At 43.2% G+C, this 27,206-nt stretch overlaps 1 protein-coding gene across 1 annotated transcript; it reads left to right on the forward strand.

Annotated features, from left to right (window-relative positions):
- Nucleotides 1-2,097: 2,097 nt before the first annotated feature.
- Nucleotides 2,098-27,206, forward strand: LOC140196179 (cysteinyl leukotriene receptor 1-like). The gene is made up of 2 exons (XM_072254947.1): nucleotides 2,098-2,199; nucleotides 21,604-27,206. The coding sequence occupies exon 2, from the start codon at nucleotides 21,613-21,615 to the stop codon at nucleotides 22,774-22,776; it is 1,164 nt and encodes a 387-aa protein (XP_072111048.1). The 5' UTR covers nucleotides 2,098-2,199; nucleotides 21,604-21,612; the 3' UTR covers nucleotides 22,777-27,206.

A 27,206-nucleotide genomic window follows, 5' to 3' on the forward strand; every position in this document is an offset into this window, starting at 1 on the left:
TCTGCAGAGTCCTGCGATTAAGAGAAGTTCAGTTCCCATACCAGGCAGTGATGCAGCCAATAATGCCCCAATAGAAAGTTCTTAGAATTTGGTGGGTCATACCAAACTTCTTCAACTGTCTGAGGTGAAAGAGGCACTGTTGTGTCTTTTTCACCACACAGCTGGTATACACAGGCCACATGTGATCCTCGATGACATTTATGCCAAGGAACTTAAAGCTGTTCAACCTCTCAACCCCAAGTCCATTGATGTCAATAGGGGTTAGCCTGTCTCCATTCTTCCTGTAGTCCACAACCAGCTCCTTTGTTTTTGCAACGTTGAGTGAGAAGTTGTTTTCTTGACACCACTGTGTCAGGGTGATGACTTCCTCTCTGTGGGCTGCCTCATTATTATCTTAGATTAGGCCAGTCAGTGCAGTGTCATCAGCAAATTTAATTAGAAGATTGAAACTGTGGGTGGCGACACAGTCATAGATATACAGAGAGTAAAGGAGGGGGCTAGTACGCAGCCCCGAGTGGCACCTGCGTTGAGGGTCAGTGGGGCAGAGGTGAGGGAGCCCACTCTTACCACCTGCCGGCGATCTGACAGGAAATCCAGGATACACCTACACAAGACAGGGTAAAGGCCGAGGTCTCTGAGCTTCTTGTTGAGCCTGGAGGGAATTATGGTGTTGAATGCTGAACTGTAGTCCAAGAACAGCATCCCTCTTCTCCAGATGTGTAAGGAAAGTGTGTAGAGCTGTGGCTACTGCATCATCTGTCGATCGCTTATGTTGGTAGACGAGTTGTAGGGTGTCCAGTCTGGGTGGTAGCAAACTGCAGATGTAGTCCTTGACCAGCCTCTCAAAACATTTGCTTATTATTGAGGTGAGTGTGACAGGACAGCAGTCATTCAGTTATGTTACCTTGGTCTTTTTAGGTACAGGGACAAAGGTGGATGTTTTGAAGTAGGAGTGCTCTACACTGAGAGAGAGTGTGTGTGTGTGTGTGTGTGTGTGTGTGTGTGTGTGAGTGAGAGTGAGAAATTTTATGTGTGTGTGAGAGTTTGTGTGTGAGTTAGAGAAAGAGATAGTGTGTGGGTGAGAGAGAGAGAAAGTGTGTGTGAGTGTGACAGAGAAGGTGTGCACACGAGAGAGTGTGTGTGCGATAGGGAGTGAGTATGTGTGTGAGAGAGAGAGAGACAGTGTGTATCTTTGTGAGAGAGAGAAAGACAGCGTGAGAGAGAGAAAGTGTGTGTGTCAGAGACAGAGAAAGATAGTGTGAGAGAAAGAGTGTGTGTGTGAGACAGACAGAGCGTTTGTGTGTGAGTGTGAAAGCGTGTGTGTGTGACAGAACGAAAATCTGTGTGTGATATAGAGAGAGTGTAGTGAGCGAAAGAGCAAGTGCGTGTGTGAGAGAGAGAGAGAGGTGAGAGAGAAAGAAAGTGTGAATGACAGCGTGTGTGTTTGAGAGGGTTTTTGTGTGTGTATGAGAGTGAGAGAGAGCAAGTGTGTGTGTGAGAGAGAAAAAGATAGTGTATGTGTGAGAGAGAACAAAATTGTTTGTGTGAAAGAGAAAATGTGTGAGAGGTAGAGTGTGTGTGTGTGAGAGAGAGAAGGGGTGTGATTGTGAGAAAGAAAGAAAGTGTGAATGGCAGCATGTGTGTTTGAGAGGGTTTTGTGTGTGTATGAGAGTGAGAGAGAGCAAGTGTGTGTGTGAGAGAGAAAAAGATAGTGTATGTGTGTGAGAGAGAACAAAATTGTGTGTTTGTGTGAAAGAGAAAAATGTGTGAGAGATTGTGTGTGTGTGAGATAGAGAGTGTGTATGTGTATACATCAACATCAGCATGGTTGTAAGTGTGTGTGTGTGTGTGTGTGTGTGTGTGTGTGTGTGTGTGTGTGTGTGCATCTTGCAGTATCGGTGCTAAAGTGTGTTTCTGAGAATAATTGCATTACAGGGATGTGTTAAGCATCTTTCACAATTCACTGTTTCCCTTACTTCTCTGCACCATATGTCAGTACGGTGTACCCTAGAAACGGTTGCTGTGTGTGAACACTGTGTGGGTGGGGACTGAGCAGTTCCTCACATTGCTATCACTCAAATAAATAGCAGCAGAGCAATGCTGGGAGGTGGAAGTGGAACTGTAATTGGTTTCGAGCAGAACACACACAACTGCCAGCAGCTGTTCGACAACTCTATTCACACGGACGCCACCTGAATTGTGAGTTCCAGCTTTTGTAACATACTGAGTGTAACACAATACTGATTAACCTGTTTGCTTGAACTCGGGATGGTGCATGGTTAACGGGATTATTGATTACTGTGTTTTTAAGGATTGCTGAAACATGCTACCAGGGATCTTTGGATGCTATATCATTGAATTGAGCCCTTCAGCCCATCAAACCCATATTATCTCTTCAGGTTTACTGCAAAATTAATCCCACTCCTCTTCTCTTTCTCCATAGCCTCACAATCTCTTCTTTTTCATGTATTTATCCAACTCCACTTGAAAGCTAATTGCGAATCTGCCTCAAATGTTTTTTCTCACATTGCGATATATTCACAGTTTAAGTTCAAAGTACTTATATTTAACTATATACTACCCTGAGATGCATTTTCTTATGGGCATTCGCTGTAGAACAAATAAATACCATAGAATCAGTGAAAAATGACACACAAAAACTGATCAACAGCTAATGTGCTAAAGAAGACAAACTGCAGAAATAGAATAAAAGAGATATTAATAACAAATAAGTATATAATATTGAGAAAGTGAGTTGTGGAGTCCTCAAAAATGAGTCCATAGGTCGTGGGATCAGTTCAGAATTGTGTTGAGTGAAGTTACCCATGCTGGTTCAGAACCCTAATGGCTAAAGTGTAATAACTATTCCTGAACCTGGTGGTGTGGGACCGAAGGCTCCTTCCCGATGGTAGCAGCGAAAAGAGGGCATGGCCTGGATGGGGAGGTCCTTGATAATGGATGCTGTTTGCTTGTGACAGTGCTCCTTGTAGATAGTCTCAATGTTAGGGAGACCTTTGCATGGTATGGACTGTGCATTACAATACAAACTCTCTAATTTTATTCTGGTGCTAATTATCTAGAGCCCATGAACTCTGCTAATTGATCTTTACAGAAGCAGTTTGTGAGCAGAATCAAATATCGCTGTGATGATTGTACGCTCTAGTATCAATTGTTTGGTGACAATAAAGTATAAAGTATAAAGCTCAGGCAAGCTCATTTTCTATTTCAAAGCATAGTGTTGCTTTTACCTTTCATGGAAGTTTCAGAAACCAATATTTTGTCCTCCCAAAAAGTGACTTAAACTTGTGATCAAGGAAACGTACAAGAGGCCAGATCTTGTGGCCAAGTTGCTGTCAGTGGGTTAATTAATGAATAAGGTGTGTGTAAGTAAGGAACATGTTGCTGCTTAATGTCAGCCACAATATGACACAAGATCTATCAGTGTTAGATAGTGTTGTTAAGACTGCTTCAAATTTTATGTTAGGGAACATGGACCCTGGGAATCCAGAATAACAGGCATAAGCATAGTGGTTAGCATGCTTTACCGTACAGGCAATTCCTGACGCTGCCTGCAAGGAGTTTGTACGTTCTCCCAGTGACCGAGTGTGTTTCCTTTACATGCTCCAGTTTACTCCCACGGTCCAAAGACGCACCAATTGGTAGGTTAATTGGTCATTGTAACTCGTCTTGTGATTAGGCCAGGATTAGACTGGGGGATTGCTGTGTGGTGTGGCTCGAAGGGCCTATTCCACACTGTATGTCAATAAATAAATAAATGCAACAGGTCAGACAGTACCTATGGAAAGAAATAAAGACCTGATGTTTCAGGCTGAGTCCCTTCATCAGGACTGGGAAGGAAGGGGGAAGAAGACCCCTCCTGTTTTAGTCCTGATGAAGGGTCTTAGTCCAGCACGTCAACACTTTGTTCTTTTCCTTTCCAGTCCTGATGAAAGGTCTCGGCCCAAAATGTCATCTCTTTATTGCTTTCCATTGCTGCTGCCTAACCTGCTGAGTTCCTCCAGCATTTTGCGTCTGTTTTGTTAGGGAAGGTGGTCTGCAGGCTAAAATCTACAATAAAGTAAGTATATGTACTGAAAAACTCAATCGGCAAATGACATGGACCTCCTTGTCACTGGAGCAAGAGCTTGCACTTGCATGTCCTTTGTATAATAGGTGCACGCATCCACAATGTGTTGAAAAATCCACATTCAGTCCAAATCAGAATCAGAATCAGCATCAGGTTTATTATTACTAATATATTTAGTGAAATTTGTTATTTTGTGGTAGCAATACAGTGCAAGAGATAAAAAGTTAATAAAAGTTACAAAATGAGTAGTGTAAAAGAGGAATAACATGGATTATGAAATATTGGAATGTCAGCTCTTTATAAGTTCACGGGTTCATTTACGACCTGTACCTTCCACTCTTGACAACACAAACAAAATGCTGGAGGAACTCAGCAGGTCAGGTGGCAGCCATGGAAAGAAATAGACAGTCGACGCTTCAGGCCAAGTCCCTTCATCAGGACTGGAAAGGTACGGGGGAAGGGGAGCAGCCAGAATAAGGTGGGGAGAGGAGAAGGAGTACAAGCTTAATGGTGATAGGTGAAGCCAGGTGAAGGAGAAGGTGTGTGGGGTGGCATGATGGGGTCAGAAGCTGGGAGGTGATAGGTGGAAGAGGTAAAGTTCTGAAAAAGAAGGAACCTGATAGGAGAGATGAGTGGACCATGGAAGAAAGGGAAAGAGGAGAGGAACCAGCAGGAGGTGATAGGCAGCAGTAAGGAGGGAGCCAAAACAGAGAATGCCTCTCTTAAACAGAGGAAAGTAACTATCCTCAACCTTGAGAAAGTGCTTAAGAAAAGAAGCAGCAGTTATAAAAGATATCTATGTTAAAGAGACTAGGGAGAGTAGAAAAGATACGAGGTTAGATGACACAAACTTATGACTCTGGTTTGTAGGAATGTCTGAATGAAAGAGCAAGTTTCACAATCTCAAGGTCATGGTAAAAAAATGCTTAAGAAACAAGTGGAGCAACACTAGGGCTAGGTAGTGTGGCAATTAGCATAATGCCAACAAGCCAAGTTCAATTTCTCCCTCTGTCTGTAAAGTGTAGATACTCCCTGTGAACTTCCTCCCACATTCCAAAGATATACAGGTTAGTTAGTTAATTGGGTGTACTTGGAGCTGTTACTGTGTTGTATCGCAAACTAACTAAATACTGCTGCAATTAAATTGGACTGTCCACTTACACTAACAACGCGCTGTACGAAATGTGCTGCCCCTGCTCTCACCTCTGATACTGAATGCTTACTTTAACATCGTCACTGGATGTCCAGTTTTATTAGCCCATCCTCTGAGTAACTTTGCTCAGCCACTTCAACAACAGACGAACATAAGCTTGCGCACTTAGTGAGTTCCTAAACTTTCACAATGTTCTCCCACAGTCCGCAAGAAGCTCAAAAATCATCTGTTTACTGTATTCAAAGGTGTGACACAGTCTGCTGCAATAATGCACATGTGATTTATGTGTCAATAACATTGTACATATTTACATAGATTATATTACTTCCTGTTTTTTTTTAAACATAAACTAACGCGACATTTTCACTATGTAACTGGGTCACAGATTTCTGCTCTTGCCACTTGTGATGCCTTGGCTATTTAGAATATAGAACACAGCACAGGTACCTCTGCCAATGATGTTGTGTCGAGATTTTAGTCCACTCTAGCCTTTCCTTCATGCTTAGCCCTCCATTTTCCTATCATCCGTGTGCCTTTCTAAGAGTTCCTTAAATGCCCCTAATGTATCTGCTCCCACTACCATTCCTGGCAGGGCGTTCCGCTCTCTGTACATGTAAAAATCTTGCCTCTGACATCCCGCTTTCACTTTCTTTCCAATCACCTTAAAATTATCCCCTTCCCTCCCCCCTCCCCAGTACTAACCTTCACTGCCTTGGGAAGAGGCCTCCGCTACTCACTCGATCTGTGCCTCCTACCATCTTGTACACCTGATTCCCGCTGGTAAAAGTCTCCTAATGTCTACGGAACATGGTAACGTGGTAGTTAGCTTGGCACTATTACAGCGGAGGGAGTTCTGGGGTTCGGAGTTCAATTCCGGCACCGAGTGTAACCTGATTCCCCCTGGTAAAAGTCTCCTAATGTCTATGGAACATTGTAGCGTGGTAGTTAGCGTGACGCTATTACAGCTGAGGGAGTTCTGGGGTTCGGAGTTCAATTCCGGCACCGAGTGTAAAGAGCTCTCCCTGTGAACCTCATGGGTTTCCTCCAGCTGCTCCTACAGCCCAAAGGCATACCAGTTGGTAGGTTCCTTTGTCGTCGCAGATTGTCCTGTAATGAGGCTAGCGTTAAATCGCTGGGTTGCGGGGTGATGCAGCTGGTTGGGCCACAAGGGCTTGTTCTGAACCTCTACTTAAAAACTAATTGATTAACTTTCTTCACCCTGTCTGATGGGACCTCTTATAAGGTGTTCTGAGAAGGTAGCCACTGCAGTGTTTTCTCTGGATGTTTTGAACTCAATTGTATAGTCATATGGAAGCAAGGGTGAGGCCCCTCTCTGTACACTTCACTATTTTTATTTCCTTTCCAAGTGAGCTTTACTCTTTGAACGGAGCATACCGCTATTTACCATTTCAAATTAAAGCACAGTCATAGATCACAACAACACAGAAACAGGCCATTGGGCCCATCTAGTCCATGGCGACCTGCTCCCAGACCATATCACTCCATAACCCTCCCATCCATGTACATTTCTGAATTGTGCTTAAATGTGAAATCGAACCCACATCCACCACTTCTGTTGGCATCTGGTTCCACGCTCTCACCACCATTTGAGTGAAGAAGATCCCCCACATGTTCCCCTTACACATTTCACCTCTCACCCTTAACCCATGACTTCTGGTTCTAGACTCACCCGAGCTCAGTGGAAACAGTCTGCTTGCACTTACCCTATCTATACCCCTCATAATTTTGTCATCTCTAACCAGAATGCACTCGAGTCCCTGGGGCACCCACCTGTCCAGAAATCCCTCATGGTACCAACAAATGAAGGAGCAGGCAGGCAAGACACCAAACCAGGGGATATCCCAGCCGACCTACACCCCTCTGAAACTGGTGACCGAAGATAGGAGTGTGGGGCTGAAGTGCAGCCAAATCTTAAGGAGAAGCCCCTTCAGATACTGAGATAGAGACTTCAACCTCTAACATGAAGTACTGAGTGCTCCCAGGCACAGAAATGACAGGGTGCTGGGAAACAAGAGCTTCATTTACTCAGCCATTAACTGATCAAATATTGAGAAGCCTAGATAGAGAGGATGTTACCTATAGTGAGGGAGTCTATGACCAGAGGACAGCTTGAGAGTACAGGGATGTCCCTTTAGATGAGGAGAAATTTCTTTAGCCTGAGAATGGTGGATCATTGCCACAGATGATTGTGGAGACCTCTTCATTTGGGTATATTTAAAGTGGAGGTTCATACATTTCTGATTAACAAGAGTGTCAGTGGTTGTGGGTGAAGGTAGGAGAATGGAGTTCAGAGGGATAATAAATCAACCATGACTCGATGGGCCAAATGACTCCTATCTCTTAAGGTCTTAGGGTCATCTCAGTGTCCCAGAAGGACCAACAAGATTTTATGGTTGGCCTTCCCAGCGAGGACTGGCAAAATCTTCTAAGTCAAATGATGACCGCCACATCCTATCCTTTATCTGAGCGTAATTTTTCTCTCTCTTAGTCAGTCTGTCTTGAAATTAAGGCTACTGCCCAGATGAGGCTAATCACCACCCAGGCTCTCAAACTGAAATCAGAACCGGCAAGATTTAGCATTTGGTTGTACTCAGCAGGTCGAGCAGAATCCATGGAAACGATCAGTCAACGTTTCGGGCCGGAACCCTTCGTCAGGACTGAAGAGGGAAGGGCAGAGGTCCTATAACGTTTCCCTCTTCACCTTTCCTGCCTATCCCCTCAGTCCTGACGAAGGGTCTCGGCCCGAAACGTCGACTGTACCTCTTCCTAGAGATGCTGCCTGGCCTGCTGCGTTCACCAGCAACTTTGATGTGTGTTGCTTGAATTTCCAGCATCTGCAGAATTCCTTGTGTCTGCCCATCCCCTCCCTGCTTCCCCTCCCCCACCCCTTTATCCTTCCCCTTACTGGTTTTTCACCTGGCACCTACCAGCCTTCTCCTTCCCACTCTCCCCCCACCTCCATTACAGGGCCTCTGCTCCTTCCCTCTTCAGTCCTAACGAAGGGTTCCGGCCCGAAACGTTGACTGATCGTTTCCACGGATGCTGCCTGACCTGCTGAGTTCCTCCAGCGTGTTGTGAGTGTTGCCTTGACCCCAGCATCTGCAGATTATTTTATGTTTAGCATTTGGTTGTCCCTGTTTCAATTTGAGGCCTTTATCTGTGCAGATCACCTATGTTTGTTAATCTTTTCACATTGCCAAAGTCAATCTCCCTTTAATAATTAACGAAATAGAGTCAACACAGTGACATGGTTGGCTTGGTACTGGATGATCCCTGGAAACGACTGGAGCTCAGGAACATAATCAGGCTTTTGTCTTGGCTCTGAGGATGTCGTCAATCCCCCACTGCCTGTAAGGAGTTTGTACCTTCTCCCCATGACTGCGTGGGTTTCCTCCGAGTGCTCAGATGACCTCCAACAGTCCAAAGATGTACCAGTTGGTAGGTTAATTGGTCATTGCAAAATTGTCCCATAATTAGTCTAGAATTAAATTGGGGAATTGCTGGGTGCCGTGGCTCATAGGGCTGGAAAGGCCTGTTCTGTGCTGTTTCTCAATAAATAAACATTCCCTTCAGTTGGTGAGGTTTTCCTTCACAAAGACTCCTTTGCTTCTTTTAACCCTGACATTGTGTTGAAGAAATCTGCTGATCACTTTCTGGAATATTTTTCTTCTCTGTTATAACAAGAACATCTTTCAGATCACACAAACAACGCTGCACTTTCAGCAACATCCTATGTGAGATTTCCCAGAAGGTACCTAGTGATTGTTTTCTCTATACGGTAGTTTAGTATGCCAGCACAACCCCTTGTGGATGTTAATTATTAAGCTATATTATCTTTACTTGTCAAAACTCCATGGCCACTTTATAAGGTATATCTGTACACCTACTCATTAATGCAAATATCTAAGCATTCAATCATGTGGCTCAATACAATCTCAATCATGTATTGTAACTCAATACAGAAAAGCATGCAGGCATGGTCAAGAGGTTCATTTGTTGTTCGGACGAAACATCAGAATGGGGAAGAAATGTGATCTAAGTGACTTTGACTGTGGAATGACTGTTGGTGCCAGATGGGGTGGTTTGAGTATCTCAGAAACTGATGAGCTCCTGGGATTGTCATGCACAGCAGTCTCTAGTGTTTACAGAGAATGTTGCAATAAACAAATTTGAAAAAACAAAGACGTCTAATGAGTGGCATTTGCAGGCAAAAAATGTCTTGTTAATGAGAGAGGGCAAAGGAGAATGGTCAGACTGGTTCAAGCTGACAGGAAGGCAATAGTAGCTCAAATAACCACACATCACAACAGTGATGTGCAGAACAGCAGCTCTGACTGCACCACACGTCAACCCTTGAAGTGGAGGGTCTATAGCAGCAGAAGACCATGATCATACACTCAGTGGACACTTTATTAGTTATCTCCTGTACCTAATAAAGTGGCTACTGAGTGCATTTTCATGCAGGTATAGTATGAAACTGTGCTAACTTCCTGAAGCTAACGTTGGTTGTCCATTGTATCTGGTGATGACAGATTTGTGTAGTTCTATGATGCACATCTTATGAAGAAACCTGTGTGGGAGTTTTTAAAGTAGAAAAACTGTTGCACTGGGGCAGTTCAGCTGTCTTGACCTCAGAAGTCTGGGTCCAGTGGTACAAGTAATCATCACAACTTGGGTCTCCCTTGGTTACAGTGGATGACCATGACTTCTGTGCCTTATCATGCCCTTCGTTCTCCATTAAGCACTGCAGAAACATCTCCCTGGTCATTGGATCTCACTGTTGATCTTACTTGCATGGTCCACAAATCTTTAACCTAAAGGCAACATTAGACTGTGTAATGAGTTGATCTGTATAGACTGTCTGCAAGACAAGCTTTTCACTGTATCCCAGTACATGTGAGAATAAAAAAAACATTAACATGCTTGAGACACATCCATGCTAAGTGCATTCGTCTTCAATTTCCACCAACTTCTCCCTCAGATGTTCACAAAGTGAGTCACTGACCTGACCTTCCCGTGTTGCAGGACCACTCAATACTTTATTCCTAATATTTTCAGGATTTCAGATAAACTATATTCTCATCTGCAATGTGTTCCTTTATAATGACACTGGCCATACATGTCTCTTGCTATAATGAAGCAGTCAGCGGCTGTGTGAATATACAGAACACATTAACATCTTGTTTATGCATATTTACTTGAATCTGTAATGGCTACACCTTTTATATTAAAACTGGTAGCAAACAAGGTAATATAATCTGCCTCAGTGTTGTGTAAACATCCAGTCTTTGGTTTTCCACTGTCTGTACTTTCATAACTTTGGCTTGTTGTCCTCCAAGTATGAATCTTGATGCAGGGTCGCAAGCTGATATGTCAGCCATCCCGTTTTCCCACAGGCACTGCCTGACCCATCGAGTTCCTTTATCTCCAGAATAAAAGAGATGGAATTCTGTTGCTCCAGAATATGACTTTGCACGTCTCCTTGTTAAATTTTGCTTAGTTCAGCAAACAGGGAATATGTGCCGTTGCTATCTACAATTGAAACAGTTTGCTGATATAAGATAGCATTACCACTGTAGATCAGTTTCCCGTGCTCATATAACCTAGATTTGACGCTGAAGCTCCTAGCTTTGGTTACGTTACTGATAAACTAACTCGCAACTAAATAGATAGATAGATAGATGGATAGATAGACATACTGTATTGATCCCGAGGGAAATTGGGTTTCGTTACAGTTGCACCAAACAAGAATAGAGTATAAATATAGCAATATAAAAGCATAAATAATTAAATAATAATATGTAAATTATGCCAGAGGGAAATAAGTCCAGGACCAGCCTATTGGCTCAGGGTGTCTGACCCTCCAAGGGAAGAGTTGTAAAGTTTGATGGCCACAGGCAGGAATGACTTCCTATGACGCTCAGTGCTGCATCTTGGTGGAATGAGTCTCTGGCTGAATGTACTCCTGTGCCCAACCAGTACATTATGTAGTGGATGGGAGACATTGTCCAAGATGGCATGCAACTTGGACAGCATCCTCTTTTCAGACACCACTGTCAGAGAGTCCAGTTCCGTCCCCACAACATCACTGGCCTTACGAATGAGTTTGTTGATTCTGTTGGCATCTGCTACTCTCAGCCTGCTGCCCCAGCACACAACAGCAAACATGATAGCACTGGCCACCACAGACTAGTAGAACATCCTCAGCATCGTCCGACAGATGTTAAAAGACCTCAGTTTCCTCAGGAAATAGAGAAATAAATGTGCTGTGAATGAGACTATCAATCCTTCATTATGTGCTGTGTCATATGACATCATGGTCTTTCCATAATTATGATTGTTCAAGTCAAATTTTTCCACAGAAATTGCCTTCTTCTGGGAAATGTCTTCACAAGATGGGTGACCCCAGCCATTATCAATACTCTTCAGAGATTGTCTACCTGGCGTCAGTGGTTGCATAACCAGGATTTGTGATATGCACCAGCCGCTCTTACGACCATCCACCACCTGCTCCCATGGCTTCACATGATGGGGGAAAGGGCTAAGCAGGTGCTACACCTTGCCCAAGAGTGACCTGCAGGCTAGAGGAGGGAAGCAGCACCTTCCATCTCCTTTGGTGGAAATGTATCTCCACCCCACCACCCTGTGTGACACTATCTGTGCTGTGTTTTACACCTTGGCCCCAGAGGAACAATGTTTTGCTTTGCTCTATGAGTGTGTATGGTTAAATGACAATGACCTTGATCTTGAAGTTTAACTCCTCACACTACCTGAAATTCATTCCAGTCTTTTCCATCATTAGTGCATGTGGAAAGGATGTTTCGTATAGTCGGGAAGTCTCAGACAAGAGGGCACAGCCTCAGAATAAAGGGACGTCCCTTTACAACAGAGATGAGGAGGAATTTCTTTAGCCAGAGGGTGGTGAATCTGCGGAATTCACTGTCACGGACAGCTGTTGGAGGTCAATTTATTTGGGTATATGTAAAGTGGAGGTTGATAGGTTTGTGATTAGTAAGGTGTCAAAGGTTAAGGGGAGAAGGGAGGAGAATAGATTTAAGAGAGATAATAAATCAGCCATGAAGGAATGATGGAACAGACTCGATAGGCCAAATGGTCTAGTTCTGCTCCTGTGCCTTATGCTCAAACATTACATCTGGCAAAATTTCAGAATTAACTGGGATTTATTCATCAATTAATAAGTATCTGACATAAATTGGGGAAGTGCTTTGTCGAGCACTTTTGCGCTATCTGAAACAAGCAGGGTTTTCTGTTGACCAACCATTTTAATTCCAATCCTGGTTCCCAGTCCAACATGTCATTGCTTGGCATCCTCTGCTACCACGATGAGCCCAGTTTCAGCTTAGAGGGAAGACACCTCCTACTCTGTCTGGTAGCCTGCAGCCTGACAGCATGGACATCAATTTCTCCAGCTTCCGTTAATTTCTCCCCCCTCCCCCCTCTTTCTTCTTCCTTTTTTCATTCTGGCTCCACTCTTACATGATAGCATAATAGTTAGCACAATGCTTTACTGTAGTGACGATCAGGGTTCAATTCCCACCGCTGTCAGTAAGGACAGCGTTCTCCCCGTGACCATGTGGGTTTCCTCCAGGTGCTCTGATTTGCTCCCAGAGTCCAAAGACATACCAGTTATTAGGTAAATTGTTCATTGTGAATCTTAGAAACATAGAAAGTCTACAGCACAATACAGGCCCTTTGGCCCACAAAGCTGTGCCGAACATGTCTTTACTTTAGAAATTACCTAGAGTTACCCATAGCCCTCTAGTTTTCTAAGCTCGATGTACCTATCCAGGAGTCTCTTAAAAGACTCTATCGTTTCCGCCTCCACCACCGTCACCGGCAGCTCATTCCATGCACTCACCACTCTCTGCGTAAAAAACCTACCCCTGACATTTCCTCTGTACCTACTTCCGAGCACCTTATAACTGTGCCCTCTCATGCTAGCCATTTCAACTCTGAGGAAAAGCCTCTGACTATCCACACGATCAATACCTCTCATCATGTTATACACCTTTTCTTGTGAGTAGGCTGGTGTTAAATCAGGGGCTGCTGAGAGGCGTGGTCTGGAGGGTTGGAAAGGCATGTTGCTCACTTGCCTATCACCTCCCTTCGGTACCCCTCCTCCATCCCTTTCTCCCATGGTTCACTGCCATCTCCTATCAGATTGCTTCTTCTTCAGCTGACTGTCACCACGCCCTCCCCAGCTTCTCACTTCATCCTCCCCTCCTCCACCCACCCTCCCATCTATCCCTCATCTGGTGTCATCTATCATGTATTAGCCTCAACTCCTTTACCTCTCCCTGCCTACTTATTTTGGATTCTGCCCCCTTGCACTCCTGTCCAGATGAAGGGTCTGAGCCTGAACTGTTGACCATATGTTGCCCTCCGGAGATGCCGCCTGACATGTTGAGCTCCTCCAGCATTTCGTATGTGTTATTTATTAGTAAGGGTGCAAGCATAGCAGCATGTAACCCAAGACCACAGAGAAATTATTAGCCCATTACGGATGCTTAAGATGACAATCTGATCATCAGTTGTCTTTCCTGTCCTCTTGTTCCACTCTTCAAAAGCAACTCATTGAATCATAGGATTATTAAGCAGACAAGCAGCCCAGGTGGAAAAGACTACCAAATTTCTACAGAGACATAGTAGAGAGCATTCTGACTCGTAGCATCGCTGCCTGGTATAGAGGTTCAATGCACAGGATTGCAAGAAACTGCAGAGGATTATAAACTCAGTTAGCTCCACCACAGGCACAACCCTCCTTACCTTTGAGGTCTACTTCAAAGGGTGTTGCCCCTCAAGAAGGCTGAATCCATCATTGAAGAACCTTTAAGACAAGATTGGATAGATTTTTGCATGGTAGGGGAATTAAGGGTTATGGGGAAAAGGCAGGCAGGTGGAGATGAGTCCATGGCCAGATCAGCCATGATCTCATTGAATGGTGGGGCAGGCTCGATGGGCCAGATGGCCTACTCCTGCTCCTATTTCTTATGTTCTTGTGTTCTTATATTCTCAGCACCTCGGACATTGCTACCATCAAAGGGAAGTATAGGAGCCACACTCAACATTTTAGGAACAGCTTCTTTCCTTCTGCCTTGAGATTTCTGAATGGTCCATCAACCATGCACACTATCTCACTATTCTTTTGCACTATGCATTTATATATCTGTTTATTTGTTCAGTTGTTTGTCTGTCCATTTATTTATTGTAACATAATTTTTTTAATGCTTCACACAGTGCCACTGCCAGAAAATAACACATTTCATGACATGTCAGTGATAATTAAGCTGGTCTGATTCATCAGTCTAATCATTGCCATGTCGTCTGATAAGTTCTGATGTGCTTATATCTTGAAGGCTGAGCCAATCTCTGTTGCTTCACATTGACAAGCAATGAGCTCAACACTCTGAACTGAGTACAGAAACATCTCCTCTTTCTCCTTCTGTGAGTTTTTTATCCATTCCTTTGAACCTTGGATTCCTATCTACTCTCTGCTTCCCCTTTCTCAATGCACTTGACCTTTTCCACCACTCTCACCTCTCCTCTCAACTTCCTCGACTGCAGAGAGGACAGCTCCTGAACAATTGAACGGCTGAGATAGAATGGATGTAGGGAGGATGCTTCCTATGGAGGGGGACTCTCGGATCAGGGACAGAGACTCAGAATAGAGAGTCATCCCTTTAGAACGGAGATGAGGAGGAATTCCTTGAGTCATAAGGTGGTGTATCTGTGGAATTCATTGCCACAGATGGAGGCCAAGTCTTAGTATATTTAAAGCAGAGGTTGACAGGTTGATGATTAATAAGGGTGCCAAAACTTATGAGGCGAAGAGAGGAAAATGGGGTTGAGAGGGATAATGAATCAGCTATAAATGGCAGAATGGCCTCATTCTGTTCCTATATCTTATAGTTTTGTGGTCTAAATCCAGTGGCTTCTTTTACACCTTGTCCTGCATCTTCTCAAAGACCTTCAGTTTTCTTGCCTGGTTATAGAACTCACTCTCCGCATGGTAACTAGAGTTGGCAGTGGAACCTCTGTGGAACCAGTATTTTATAAATATCTAACATAAAGTGCACTTCGATCACCTTGACATGGAATCTTATCAGCTTATCACCCACATTCTCAATACACGGTGTCACTAATTTATTGGTTGAAAAGCACTTGCAAAAGCTCTACCAGAGTGGTGCAAAGTTACTTGTTCCTTCTTACTACAACAAATTGTTACAGTTCATTAAATGAGCTAACGGCTGAATCCTCACTCATTTTGTCAGAGGAACATTTCACCCCATCTTGGTACCGACTGCAATAAGTGCAGCATCTGGATATATCACTGGCCACCAGATTACTTTTCTCTTTAAGTGGTAGGTTCTTTGCTTACCTTTGTATCCTTATACCCTCAGAACTTGACCCTGAACTGCAAGTTCCTGTTCCTTAAGCAGTAAAGTCAATTCTTAAAAAATTTGTGGGTTCTCCTCCTGACCACGTGGATTTACCTCTGAAGCTGTGGTTTCTTCATTAATTGCTTACTGCTAACGGGAAGAAAGTCGAGGGGGGTTAATGGGGTTCTGGGAAAGAACAGTTTCCAGTAAAACACTTGTGGGAGTAAATTAGATCTTAGTGCTCTGAAGTTGGGGTCGACCATGGATACCGTGTTCTAGCTGTCGACATGATACACAAGCCAGTACATAAGTCAGGGCAGTACAATACGGAAAGCAGGTTGTTGCCCGTATAGCAGGCTTGCCCTCTCCACGCAGCTGGTGAACCCAAAGGAGCAACAGAAACTGACACAGTTTAGTGCCAGCAGTACTGCAGGAGTTTTCAGTCAGTGTCGAACTCAGTATGGGACTGTTTTCAGGATTCCAGCTCCAGAGTTTTCCTCGGGTTTTACTCCTAAAGCCTTCCCCAGGTGTGGGTATAGGTGCAAGGCAGCGGAGGTTTGAGATCAGAGTTTTCCAGCTTCTAGCTGAGCTGCCATCCATGGATGACGAGCCCCATCTGGCCTGTGCGACTGGTTTTCAGGTGCCAGTAACCTGCCTTTGCTCCTTCTCCAGTCAGGAAAAATCGGTTCTATGGGACTTGGTAGCTAAACCGCACATGAAAGCCAGGAGTTGGACTTGGTTGTCAGAGGCTATTTGAGGTGCACGCCATTGGGAACATTTAATAGATAGAAGGAGCTTATTCCCACTACCTTCCCCAGCTATGACAACCTTAAGCAACCTCTTAGAAATGGATTATACTAAATGTACTGAATGGTGTTCTATGATGTTAGATTTAGGGAAAGGGAAATCAATTGTGTGTTGTTCTGGTTATATGGTTACAGGAAGGAGGTGGAGGTTTTGGAACAGGTAAAGAAGATGTTTACCAGGATGCTGCCCAGATTAGAGATTAGGGGTATAAGGAGAATTTGGACAAACATGGGTTGTGTTTTCCTGAGCATTAGAGACTGAGTGAAGACTTGATAGGAGTTTAGAAAATTATGAGAGGCATAGATAGCACAGACAATCAGACTCTCTTTCCCAGGGCAGCAATTTCAAACACTAAAGAACATCAGAATCTGTTTTAATTTTACTGGCACATGTCATGCAATTTGTTGTTTTGTGGCAGAAGTATTGTTTGTTTTGTGGTATTATTTTTTAAAAACCTTTAAGTCACAATAGTGTTGAGGCAAAAAAAAAGAACCACTTTAGTGTCATCTGACCAGAAAAGCTTCTTCCACATCTTTGCAGTATCTTCTAAGTGATGCTTTGCAACATCTATGCAGGCAAGGACATGCTTTTTTTAAAGCGGTACCAGCGGCGTAAATCTACATTGCGCATCAGCCAGGTAACACCATCCCTACTGTAAAGTATGATGGAGGTGGCATCATGTATCAAAGTCAAATTTAAGCTTTTTTGCTATTTGCACAAACACATGCATGCACAATTGCAAATGACAAGCTTGCAGCAGCATTGCATGCACATGGCATCAGATAAACAGCATTCACAAAAGGTATATAAAAACGTTTGTAAGTTAAACATAAATTTACACAGATTTTACAAGAAAGAATCTAACTAAAACAAAAAAAAGTTCTTTAGTGCAAAGTTGTGACAGTGTTGCTGAACTCTAATGTGCTGTTTGGTTCAAGAACTGACTGACGGGAAGCAGTTGTTCTTGAAACCTGGTGGCGTGGGAGATCTGTACTTCCTGCAAAAAGCTATGAGATGGATAGATTTCTGTTAAACAATGAAGCATGTGGGGAAAGGGCAGAAAAGAGGACTGAAGGAAGTTCTGTTCAACCATGTTCCATTCCATTTGAATGCTGGACCAGGTTTGAGGGGCCGAATGGTGAAATCCGGCTTTCCCCTGACGGTTCATACGGCTTTTTTTAAAGTCACCTTATGTCTCCAAACTGATCATCTGATTTTCATATTGCACTGTGTGTGGATGCTTGCTGAGTACAAATGGACTGATAGGCATGCTGCCTCAACATGATGGCTGAACATAGTCGGCAGAAGAGCATTTTAGGATGTCTGCTCTGTCATAGGAAGTGGCGCTATAGAAATATAGGCTTTTCTGTAACACCAGCGTGAGAATGAGAGATTTACTGGAAAAAAAAAGCTTCAAATGTGTGAAAGCCTGAGGACAAAATCTTCGACAATAATCAGAGTGTGATTTGGTTATCTTTTGCATAGAAGCACAAATGTGTGGACTGGTCTGTGAAATTTGGCAGCAGAGAAAGATTCAAAGGCATGAAATACTTGATAGTATCACTGAATGTGGAGCCCTGATGAAGGGACTCAGACCAAAATGTTGACTGTTATCTTTTCCAGAGATGCTGCCTGGCCTGCTGAGTTCCTCCAGCATTTTGTGTTTGTGCTTGGATTTCCAGCATCTGCAGATTTTCTCTTGTTCGTGATTGGACTACTATGCTGCGAAGTCTCTTCCAGGGATGCCTACCCCGAAGAAGTTTAAATCTTCCCTTCGATGGGAGTTCAGTGAAACCCTCTCTCACCGCTCCCCCTGCCTTGAGTCCTGATGAAGGACCTCGGCCTGAAATGTTGGCCATACTCTTTTCCATAGATGCTGCATGGCCTGCTGAGTTCCTCTAGCATTTTGTGCGTAAATCACTAAATGTATTATGGGATAGGAACATTTGCAGACACTTCATTTAGTCGCCACTTTATTAGTTTGTTAATGCAAATATTTCATCACCCAATTATGTCGCAGCAACTCAATACATAAAGTGCATGCAGACTGGTCAAGAAGTTCAGTTATTGTTCAGAGCAAACATCAGTGACTTTGACCGTGGAATGATTGTTAGTGCCAAAAAGGGTGGATTCAGTATCTCAGCAAATGCTGATCTCCTGGGATTTTCACACACAACAGTCTCTAGAGTTCACAGAAAATGGCATGAAAAACAAAAAAAATCCAGTGTCACACATACAATGGTGGAGGAACTCAGCAGGCCAGGCAACATTTAGGAAAAGAGTACAATCAATGTTTCGGGCTGAAACCCTTCGGCAGGTCTCAGAACTTGTCCCATCAAAGGGATTTGACCTGAAACATCGACTGTACTCTTTTCCTAGATACTGCCTGGCCTTCTGAGTTTTTTCAGCATTTTGTGTGTTGCTCAAATTTCCAGCATCTGCAGACTTTCTCTTGTTTGCGAAAAAATCCAGCGAGCAGCAATTCTGTGGGCAAAAATACCTTGTTAATGAGAGAGGTCAGAGGAGAATGGCCAGATTGATTCAAGCTGACAGGAAGGCAACAGTAACTTGAATAACCTTGTGTTACAAAAGTGGTGTGCACATCAGCAAAATGAGTTTGTGAAGCTTTGTTTCAATGTAAACAGAGTAAAGTAGCTTCTCTTTAAAAAAGAGTGGTGAGTTGAGAGATTAGTGTAAAGGTTAAGGCATTGCTCTCGCGCTCAGAAGCCTAGCCAGTCACTCTATGATGTTGTCATAAATGACCTTTGATGGGGGAAGGGGTGTTAGGGATAAGCCATCCATAAATCTGCCGACGGCACAACTATTGTTGGTGGCATTTCAAACAGCAACAAGGTGTACAGGAGCAAGGTACTGTAGATCAGCTGGTTTAGTGTTGTTTCGACAACAACCTTACACTCAATGTCAGTAAGACTAAGGAATTCTTTGTGGCCCTCAGGAAGTGGAAGTCAGGGGAGCACACAACAGTCCTCATTAAGGGATCAGCAGGGGAAAGGATGAACAGTTTCAAGTTCCTGGGAGTGAACAACTCTGAACATCTATCCTGGGCCCAACACATTGATACAGTTATAAGGAAGGTATGGCAGTGGCTATACTTCATTAGGAGTTTGAGGAGAATTGATACGTCATCAATGACACTTGCAAATTTCTACAGATATACTGTGGAGAGCACTCTAATTGGTTCCCTCACCATCTGGTTTGGTGGGGCTACTGCACAGGAACAGAAAAAGCTGCAGAAAGTTGTAAACTCAGCCAGCTCCATTATTGGCATGAGCCTCAAGAGCAGCGAACACACTTTCAAAAGGCAATGCTTCAAAAAAAAGCACTATCAATCATTAAGGACCCGCATCACCCAGGACATGCATTTTTCTCATTGTTTGCATCAAGGAGGAGGTACAGAAGCCTGAAAACACACACTCAATGTTCAAGAAATTACTTCCCATCTGTCATCATATTTCTGAATGAACAATAAATCCATAAATACGACCTCAGACATTTTTCCTCTTTTTTGTATTAATTATTTATCTCATTTCTTTTCATAGATATACTTACCATAATTTATAGTTTCTTTTAGTTTTATGTATTACACTGCACTGCTGCTGCAAAACAACAAATTTAATTACCTTTATCTGTGATATTAAACCTGATGCTGATTGTGATAAGCTTAATTTCTGTTAATCACAATGACATTCTGTGTAACCATTAGTTTATAAGGTGAATTTTTGGAACGTTCTAAAAGGAGATATAAAAAGCATGATATTTTGTTTCTGTTTTTCAAATACTTTTGCTAACTTTTTAATTACTTCTGGAGTGTAATAATGTCAAGAATTATCATTGAAACCTATTGAATATTGAAAGTCCTAGATAGAGTGGACGTGGAGAAGATGTTTCCCACAGTGGGAAAGTCTAACACCACAGAGCATAGGATCAGAATACAAGGACGTTCCTTTAGAACAGAGATGAGGAGGAATTTCTTCATCCAGAGAGTGGTGAATCTGTGGAATTCATTGCCACAGATCGCTGTGGAGTCCAAGTCAATGGGTATATTTAAAGCAGAAGTTGATAGGTTCTTGATTAATAAGGTAGTTAAGGTTACGGGGAAAAGGCATGAAAATGGGTTAAGAGGGATAATAAATCAGGCATGATGGAATTGGCAGAGCACACTCAGTGAGCCAAATTACTTAATACTGCTCCTTTGCCTTATGGTCTTATGAATACATAGAGAATGGTGAGATTTGGGGATGTGTCAACAGAAAGGATTAGTTTCTTGGCTTCTTGTTACTAGTTTAATCTGCTTCTACCCCACTGTTATCAGACTTTTGTAGAGAACTCCTGTACAATAACGTGGACGCTCGGCCTCACAGACAACCTTATTATGATCTCTAAACTTTATCCTGAACTTTCTTTGTGGTTTTTACACTTCATTCTGCATGATTATTATTTTACCATATTCTAGCTCAATGCTCTGTATAATGACTTGATCTGTATCAACAATGAGCAAGATAGGCTTCTCACTGTATCTTGGTACACGTGACAATAATAATCCAATACTAGTACCAAATAATTTTGCATAACATCATGGGCTCTAGGGTCTTTTGCTGAGTTGCTCTGTTCTATGTTCTAAGTTTGATACTTTATAACTGTTGGCCTGGAAGAAACCATTGCCCCCTTTCAATACAGCACTACAGAAACCCGTAGATCCAGCTGTGGGGGAAATGAGGCCACAGTCTAACATGTTCCCCCAAAACAGGACATGCAATTTGGAATGTCATCCAGGTTTGGCATCTCCTTTCTCTGAGGACAGGATGTAAATGCATGACTCCATCACCAAACCACTAGTAGTTGATTCTGGAAGGTATAACTAATAAGGCCATATGACATAGGAGCATTATTGGGGCATTCAGCCCATCGAGTCTTCTCTTCCATTCCATCAAGGTTGATTTTTTATCCCTCTTAACCCCATTCCCCTCCATTCTCCCAGAAGCCTTTGATGCCCTTACTAATCAATAACCTATCAACTTCTGCTTTAAATACACCCAGTGGTGTGGGTATAATGCCCAAGTAAGTGCCCAGCGACATGGGTAAATAATACACTATCTATTGCTATTTTTCAACAGATACAGAAGATGTTGACTGTGACAACCCCTCTCGCGAGTTCTGCCAACGCAACACATGAGAATTCGTCGCAGGAATCCCTCTGCCCATTGACGAGCGAGTACAAATATATGATCTACTCTGCGGTCTACAGCTTTGTGTTTATCGTTGGTCTGGTCTCAAATGTGGGTGCCCTCTTTGTATTCTGCCGCATTGCCAAGAGGAAGAATGCCAGCACCATCTATCTCATGAACCTTGCCATTGCTGACCTCCTCTTCTGCCTCAGCTTACCCTTGCGTATTGTCTACTACCTGAGAAGGGGTGATTGGCCGTTTGGAGATTTCCTGTGTCGTGTCTCAGGGCACATTTTCTATGTCAGCATGTACTGCAGCATTTTCTTCCTGACCTGTCTCAGCATTTCCCGATACCTGTCTCTTGTACACCACGTAAAACACCAGAAGATATTTACGTTCCGCTGCTGTGTGATAACATGTGTCAGCGTTTGGCTGTTTGTTTTAGTCTCTTCAGCTCCTTTCCTCTTAACTGGTACTCATCAATTCGAGGGCAAGGTCAAGTGCTTCGAGCCCGTGAATGTGACTTCATGGGTCCACATTATGCGGATGAACTATTTTGCTCTCACTGTTGGATTCCTCCTCCCGTTCTCTATTATCCTTCTCTGTTACTTAGTGATGATAAAGCATTTAGTGAGATTCACCTGCAAGACCAAGCGGTTCAAGAGAGACGTGGCAATGACCATCCTGGTCCTGTTGGTGTTTTTCGTCTGTTTCCTTCCCTACCATGTGCAGAGGACAGTGCATTTGCATTTCCTGGTTCATCACCATAGCAACTGTGATCTGGAAAACATCCTGCGCAAGTCTGTCGTGGCTACCTTATGCCTGGCGGTGGCCAACAGCTGTTTTGATCCCCTTCTTTACATCTTTGTCGGCCAAGGCTTTAGAACATTTATTAAAATGTGGCTGAAGAAGAAAGAGGTGGATCCCATGTACAGCTCCTCCACTAGCATGCTTGCCATCAGTCTGGCATTCATCCAGCGCAGCAGGGAGCTAGAGGTATTCAACTTGTCATCACCACATTCCTGTCAGACCCAGAATAGCATAGAAGCAAAGGAAGAAAATGATGCAAGCAAAACGGAGAAGCTCATTACTGATGGAGAGAACGGTGAACAGTTGGAATAGTTGACCAGAAAGATTACCACTATCTTAACTAACAAAGACTTAGCTTTCTAAGCTGTGTTGACAGACCAATTTTGCCCAAATTGTTAAGCAGAGATTTCAAAAGCATTTTGCTCAGCAGGATTCGGATGGGCTATCATTGATTTGTCTTCTTGCCTGTCACTGGGAGCTCATGCACGGGACTTTAAACAAAGGAGGCAAGCAGAGAGAAGTATTTGTCATATGTTCATAGAAACATCGAGGCATGAGGATTGTGCTGGGGGTTACCCGTATGCTTCCGGTGCCACAGCTGACTCGCCCTAAGCCTTACCTTACATCTTTCAAATGTGGGAGAAAACCATAGTGTCCAGAGGAAACCCACATGGTCACAGGAAGAGTGTACAGACAGTGGTGGAATTTGAATCCCAACCAGTGCTCACTGGCACTGTAAAGCAACTGTGCTAACCGCTACCTTACCATGAACTTTGAAACCGTGTTTAAAATGTGGATGTTGACGTAAGTTCCTCATACTTCAAATTCCAGCACTTTGTAGATATCCGTTGACATTTTAAAGATGACCTGGGGCTTATCCCCCAAGGTTCAGCTATAAAAAGGTTAAAATCCTTGTTCAATCTCAAAGAGGCTTTGGATTTGGACTGAGAAAGGTCATCCCAAAATCTCATGTGACCTCTCTGCATCAGGATTGAGAGTTCTAAGAACTAAGAGAAGGCTCATAGCTAAATATCTCTCAGATCAACTAGTTTGAAAGACAAAATAAAATTTCAATTAAAAAAATTGAACCTGTCACATCGCAAGAATGAACAATAAAAGAATATTAGTGTGGTACAGCCATATAATTTCTGCTTGTAAATTATTTGTTAAATCTGTTACTTAAGCAATGCATCACTTTAGAGACTGACTTCTGAAAGTGCATCAGACTGAAGTGAACCGCTGGTGGGTTAACACCTCCTTAAGTGGAAGAATTGGCTGTGCTCTTACTTGCTGTGTGCACTGCGAGCGAGAGAGCATCATGTTCCATGCTGACAATAATCAATCAAGACAAAGAGTTCAAAAGGAAGAGTGATCCAACGGCCTCAAAGGACCAAGAACAGAATGAAAAGTTTTGAAGAATGAAGGAACTCACTTTTGAAGAATGAATGAAGTTACAGTTTCTGGGGAATGTGTAACAGTGCGGTGTTTCACGATAAACTGGAGTTAATCTGCACTTTGAAGACTTTTTGTTAGCACCAGGAACTGTAGGGTCACGGCGTCGTAGAGAAGTACAGCACAGAAAAAGACCCTTTGGCCCATCCAGTCCATGCTGAAACCATTTAAACTGCCTTCTCCCAACGACCTGCACTAGGACTACAGCTCTCCATACCCCTATCATCTATGTACCTATCCAAACTTCTCTTAAACATTGAGATCAAGCTCGCATGCACTACTTGTGCTGGCAGCTTATTCCACACTCCCACCATCCTCAGTGTGAAAAAAATTCCCCTCATGTTCCCCTTAAACTTTTCATCTTTCACCCTTAACCCACGACCTCTGGTTGTGGTCCTCTGGTTCCAACCTCTGTGGAAAAAACCTGCCAGACTTTACCCTATCTATACCCCTTGTAATTGTGTATACCTCTATCAAATCTCCTCTCAATCTGCTACATTCTAAAGAATACCCTCCTCACCTCTTCAATCTTTCCTTATAACTCAGGTCCTTCAGACATGGCAATATCCTTGTACATTTTCTCTGTACTCTTTCAACCTTGTTTACGAGGTAGGTGACCAAAACTGTACACAATACTCCAACCAATTTAGGTTTCACCAATGTCTTATACAACTTCAACATAACATGCCATCTCCTGTACTCAATACTTTGATTTATGAAGGTTTCCTCTGGGTGGTCTGGCTTCCCCTCACATCCTAAAGATGTGCAGGTCAGCGGATTAATTGTTGTGGTAGAATATGAGAGTTAAAGGGAACGTGGGGAGAAGAAGATAGAAAGGAAAATAGTGGATTTAGATTCAGATTTATTTATTTATCACATGTGTGTCATAATATAGAGAGACAAAAATGTTTGAAAACAGCCCAGGTGACATATGCCCGAGATTTGATGCTTTGAAGAAATGCTTTACTAAAATGATGTATTGGTTATGTCAGCAACCAACACAACCCGAGGATGTGCTAGGAGCAGCCCTTAAGTGACAGCACACACTTCAGCATGACAATATAGCACGTCCATGATATTCAGTGGATCAGCACGGGCAGCTGCAGTAGTAATGACAACAGAACAACCCCCCTTCCCTCCCTCTGCCCCCGCCCCCCCCAACACACACACACACACACAAACAGGCCATCAACCCAGTCCCTGGGCCTCCAGCTTCCTGTCTATGGAGGTATGAAGGTATTAGATTGCTCCACGAGTAAATATCAGTACAAATACGAGTATTGCTGGAGGGATGGGATTGCACCCTGAGTCAGTATAAAACTCAATGGGATAAAATGAGTTCCTTCTATTTTATATGAAATATGAAGGTCACAGAAACAATCCCTTCAGCCCATCAGTCTACACTGGCTACCCATCCTTTCACACTTATCTCACATTAATGCCATTTTAATTCCCCCCACAATCTCATGAGCTCCTCCATTCTCCAAAATCTACCACTCAACTATGCCCTTTAGCTTACAGGGACCGATTAACCAACCAAACTGCACGTGTTTGAGATGTGGGAGAAACCAGTGCAGCCAGAGGAAACCCACATGGCATGGGGAGAACATGGACACACACACACACACACACACACACACACACACACACACACACACACACACACAGCATCAGCGGACAAGATTAGGTTGTCAATGGCCAATAAGGCTGTGGCTCTACTTGCAATATATTCATAATTATAACTGTTCCACTTACTATACACACAGTGGCCACAATCTCAGTTACCTCCTGTACCTGTGTATATGTTCGTGGTCTCCTTTTGCTGTAGCTCATCCACTTGAAAATTCAATGTGTTGTGCATTCAGAGATGCTCTTCTGCACACCACTGTTGTAACATGTGGATATTTGAGCAACAGTCAACTTCCTGTCAGCTTGAACCAGTCTAGCCTTTATTCTCTGACCTTCCTTATTAACAAGCTGTTTTTTTTCCACAGAACTGCAACTCACTGGATGTTTTTTGTTTTTCACACCGTTCTCTGTCAACTCTAGTGTAGGGGTTCCCAACTTGCTTTTATACCATGGAGCCTTACCATTCACCAAGGGGTCCTTCAATTCCTAGTTGGGAACTCCTGCTCTAGAGGCGTGCGAAAATCCCAGCAGATCAGCAATTTCTGAGATACTCAAACCACCCCATCTGGCACCAATAATCAAAGTCACTAAGAACACACTTCTTCCCCATTCTGATATTTGGTCTGAACAGTAACTGAACCTCTTGACCATATCCACAAGCTTTTATTTATTGAGTTGCTGCCATATGATTAGCTAATTATATAGGACCATAAGACAAAGGAGCAGAAGTTGGCCATTCGGCCCATCGAGTCTGCTGCACCATTTTATCATGAGCTGATCCATTCTCCCATTTAGTCCCACTCCCCCGCCTTCTCACCATAACCTTTGATGCCCTGGCTACTCAAATACCTATCAAACTCTGCCTTAAATACACCCAATGACTTGGCCTCCACTGCCGCCCGTGGCAACAAATTCCATAGATTCACCACCCTCTGACTAAAAAAATTTCTTCACATTTCTGTTCTGAATGGGTGCCCTTCAATCTTTAAGTCATACCCTCTCGTACTAGACTCTCCCATCAGGGGAAACAACTTTGCCACATCTACTCTGTCCATGCCTTTCAACATTCAAAATGTTTCTATGAGGTCTCCCCTCATTCTTCTAAACTCCAAGGAATACTGTCCAAGAGCGGACAAACGTTCCTCATATGTTAACCCTCTCATTCCCGGAATCATTCTAGTGAATCTTCTCTGTACCCTCTCCAATGTCAGCACATCCTTTCTTAAATAAGGAGACCAAAACTGCCCACAGTACTCCAAATAAGGTCTCACCAGGGCCTTATGGAGCCTCCACATCACATCCCTGCTCCTATACTCTATTCTTCTAGAAATGAATGCCAACATTGCATTCGCCTTCTTCACTACCATATATTTACATTAATGAGCAGGTCCAAAAGTGTACCTAATAAAGTAGCCACTGAGTGTATGCTGGAAAGTAAAAGAAATGGAGGTACACACCAATCTGCCCTAACCTAGCCAGACCCATGGCAGCTCATGTACTGATTTCACACCAAATCTCACCTTCCATCTACAATGCTTCCAATGTTACTGACAATAACTATTGTAATGTACGTCAGATTGTTGTCGCATAATCTTAATATATTGATAATTTAAAAGGCTTCATATATTTTTCTAATTGTATATTAAACTGTGACTTTTTGA

Source organism: Mobula birostris, chromosome 4 (genome assembly GCF_030028105.1).
Source record: "Mobula birostris isolate sMobBir1 chromosome 4, sMobBir1.hap1, whole genome shotgun sequence".
In the NCBI taxonomy this organism is placed as follows: Eukaryota; Metazoa; Chordata; class Chondrichthyes; order Myliobatiformes; family Myliobatidae; genus Mobula; species Mobula birostris.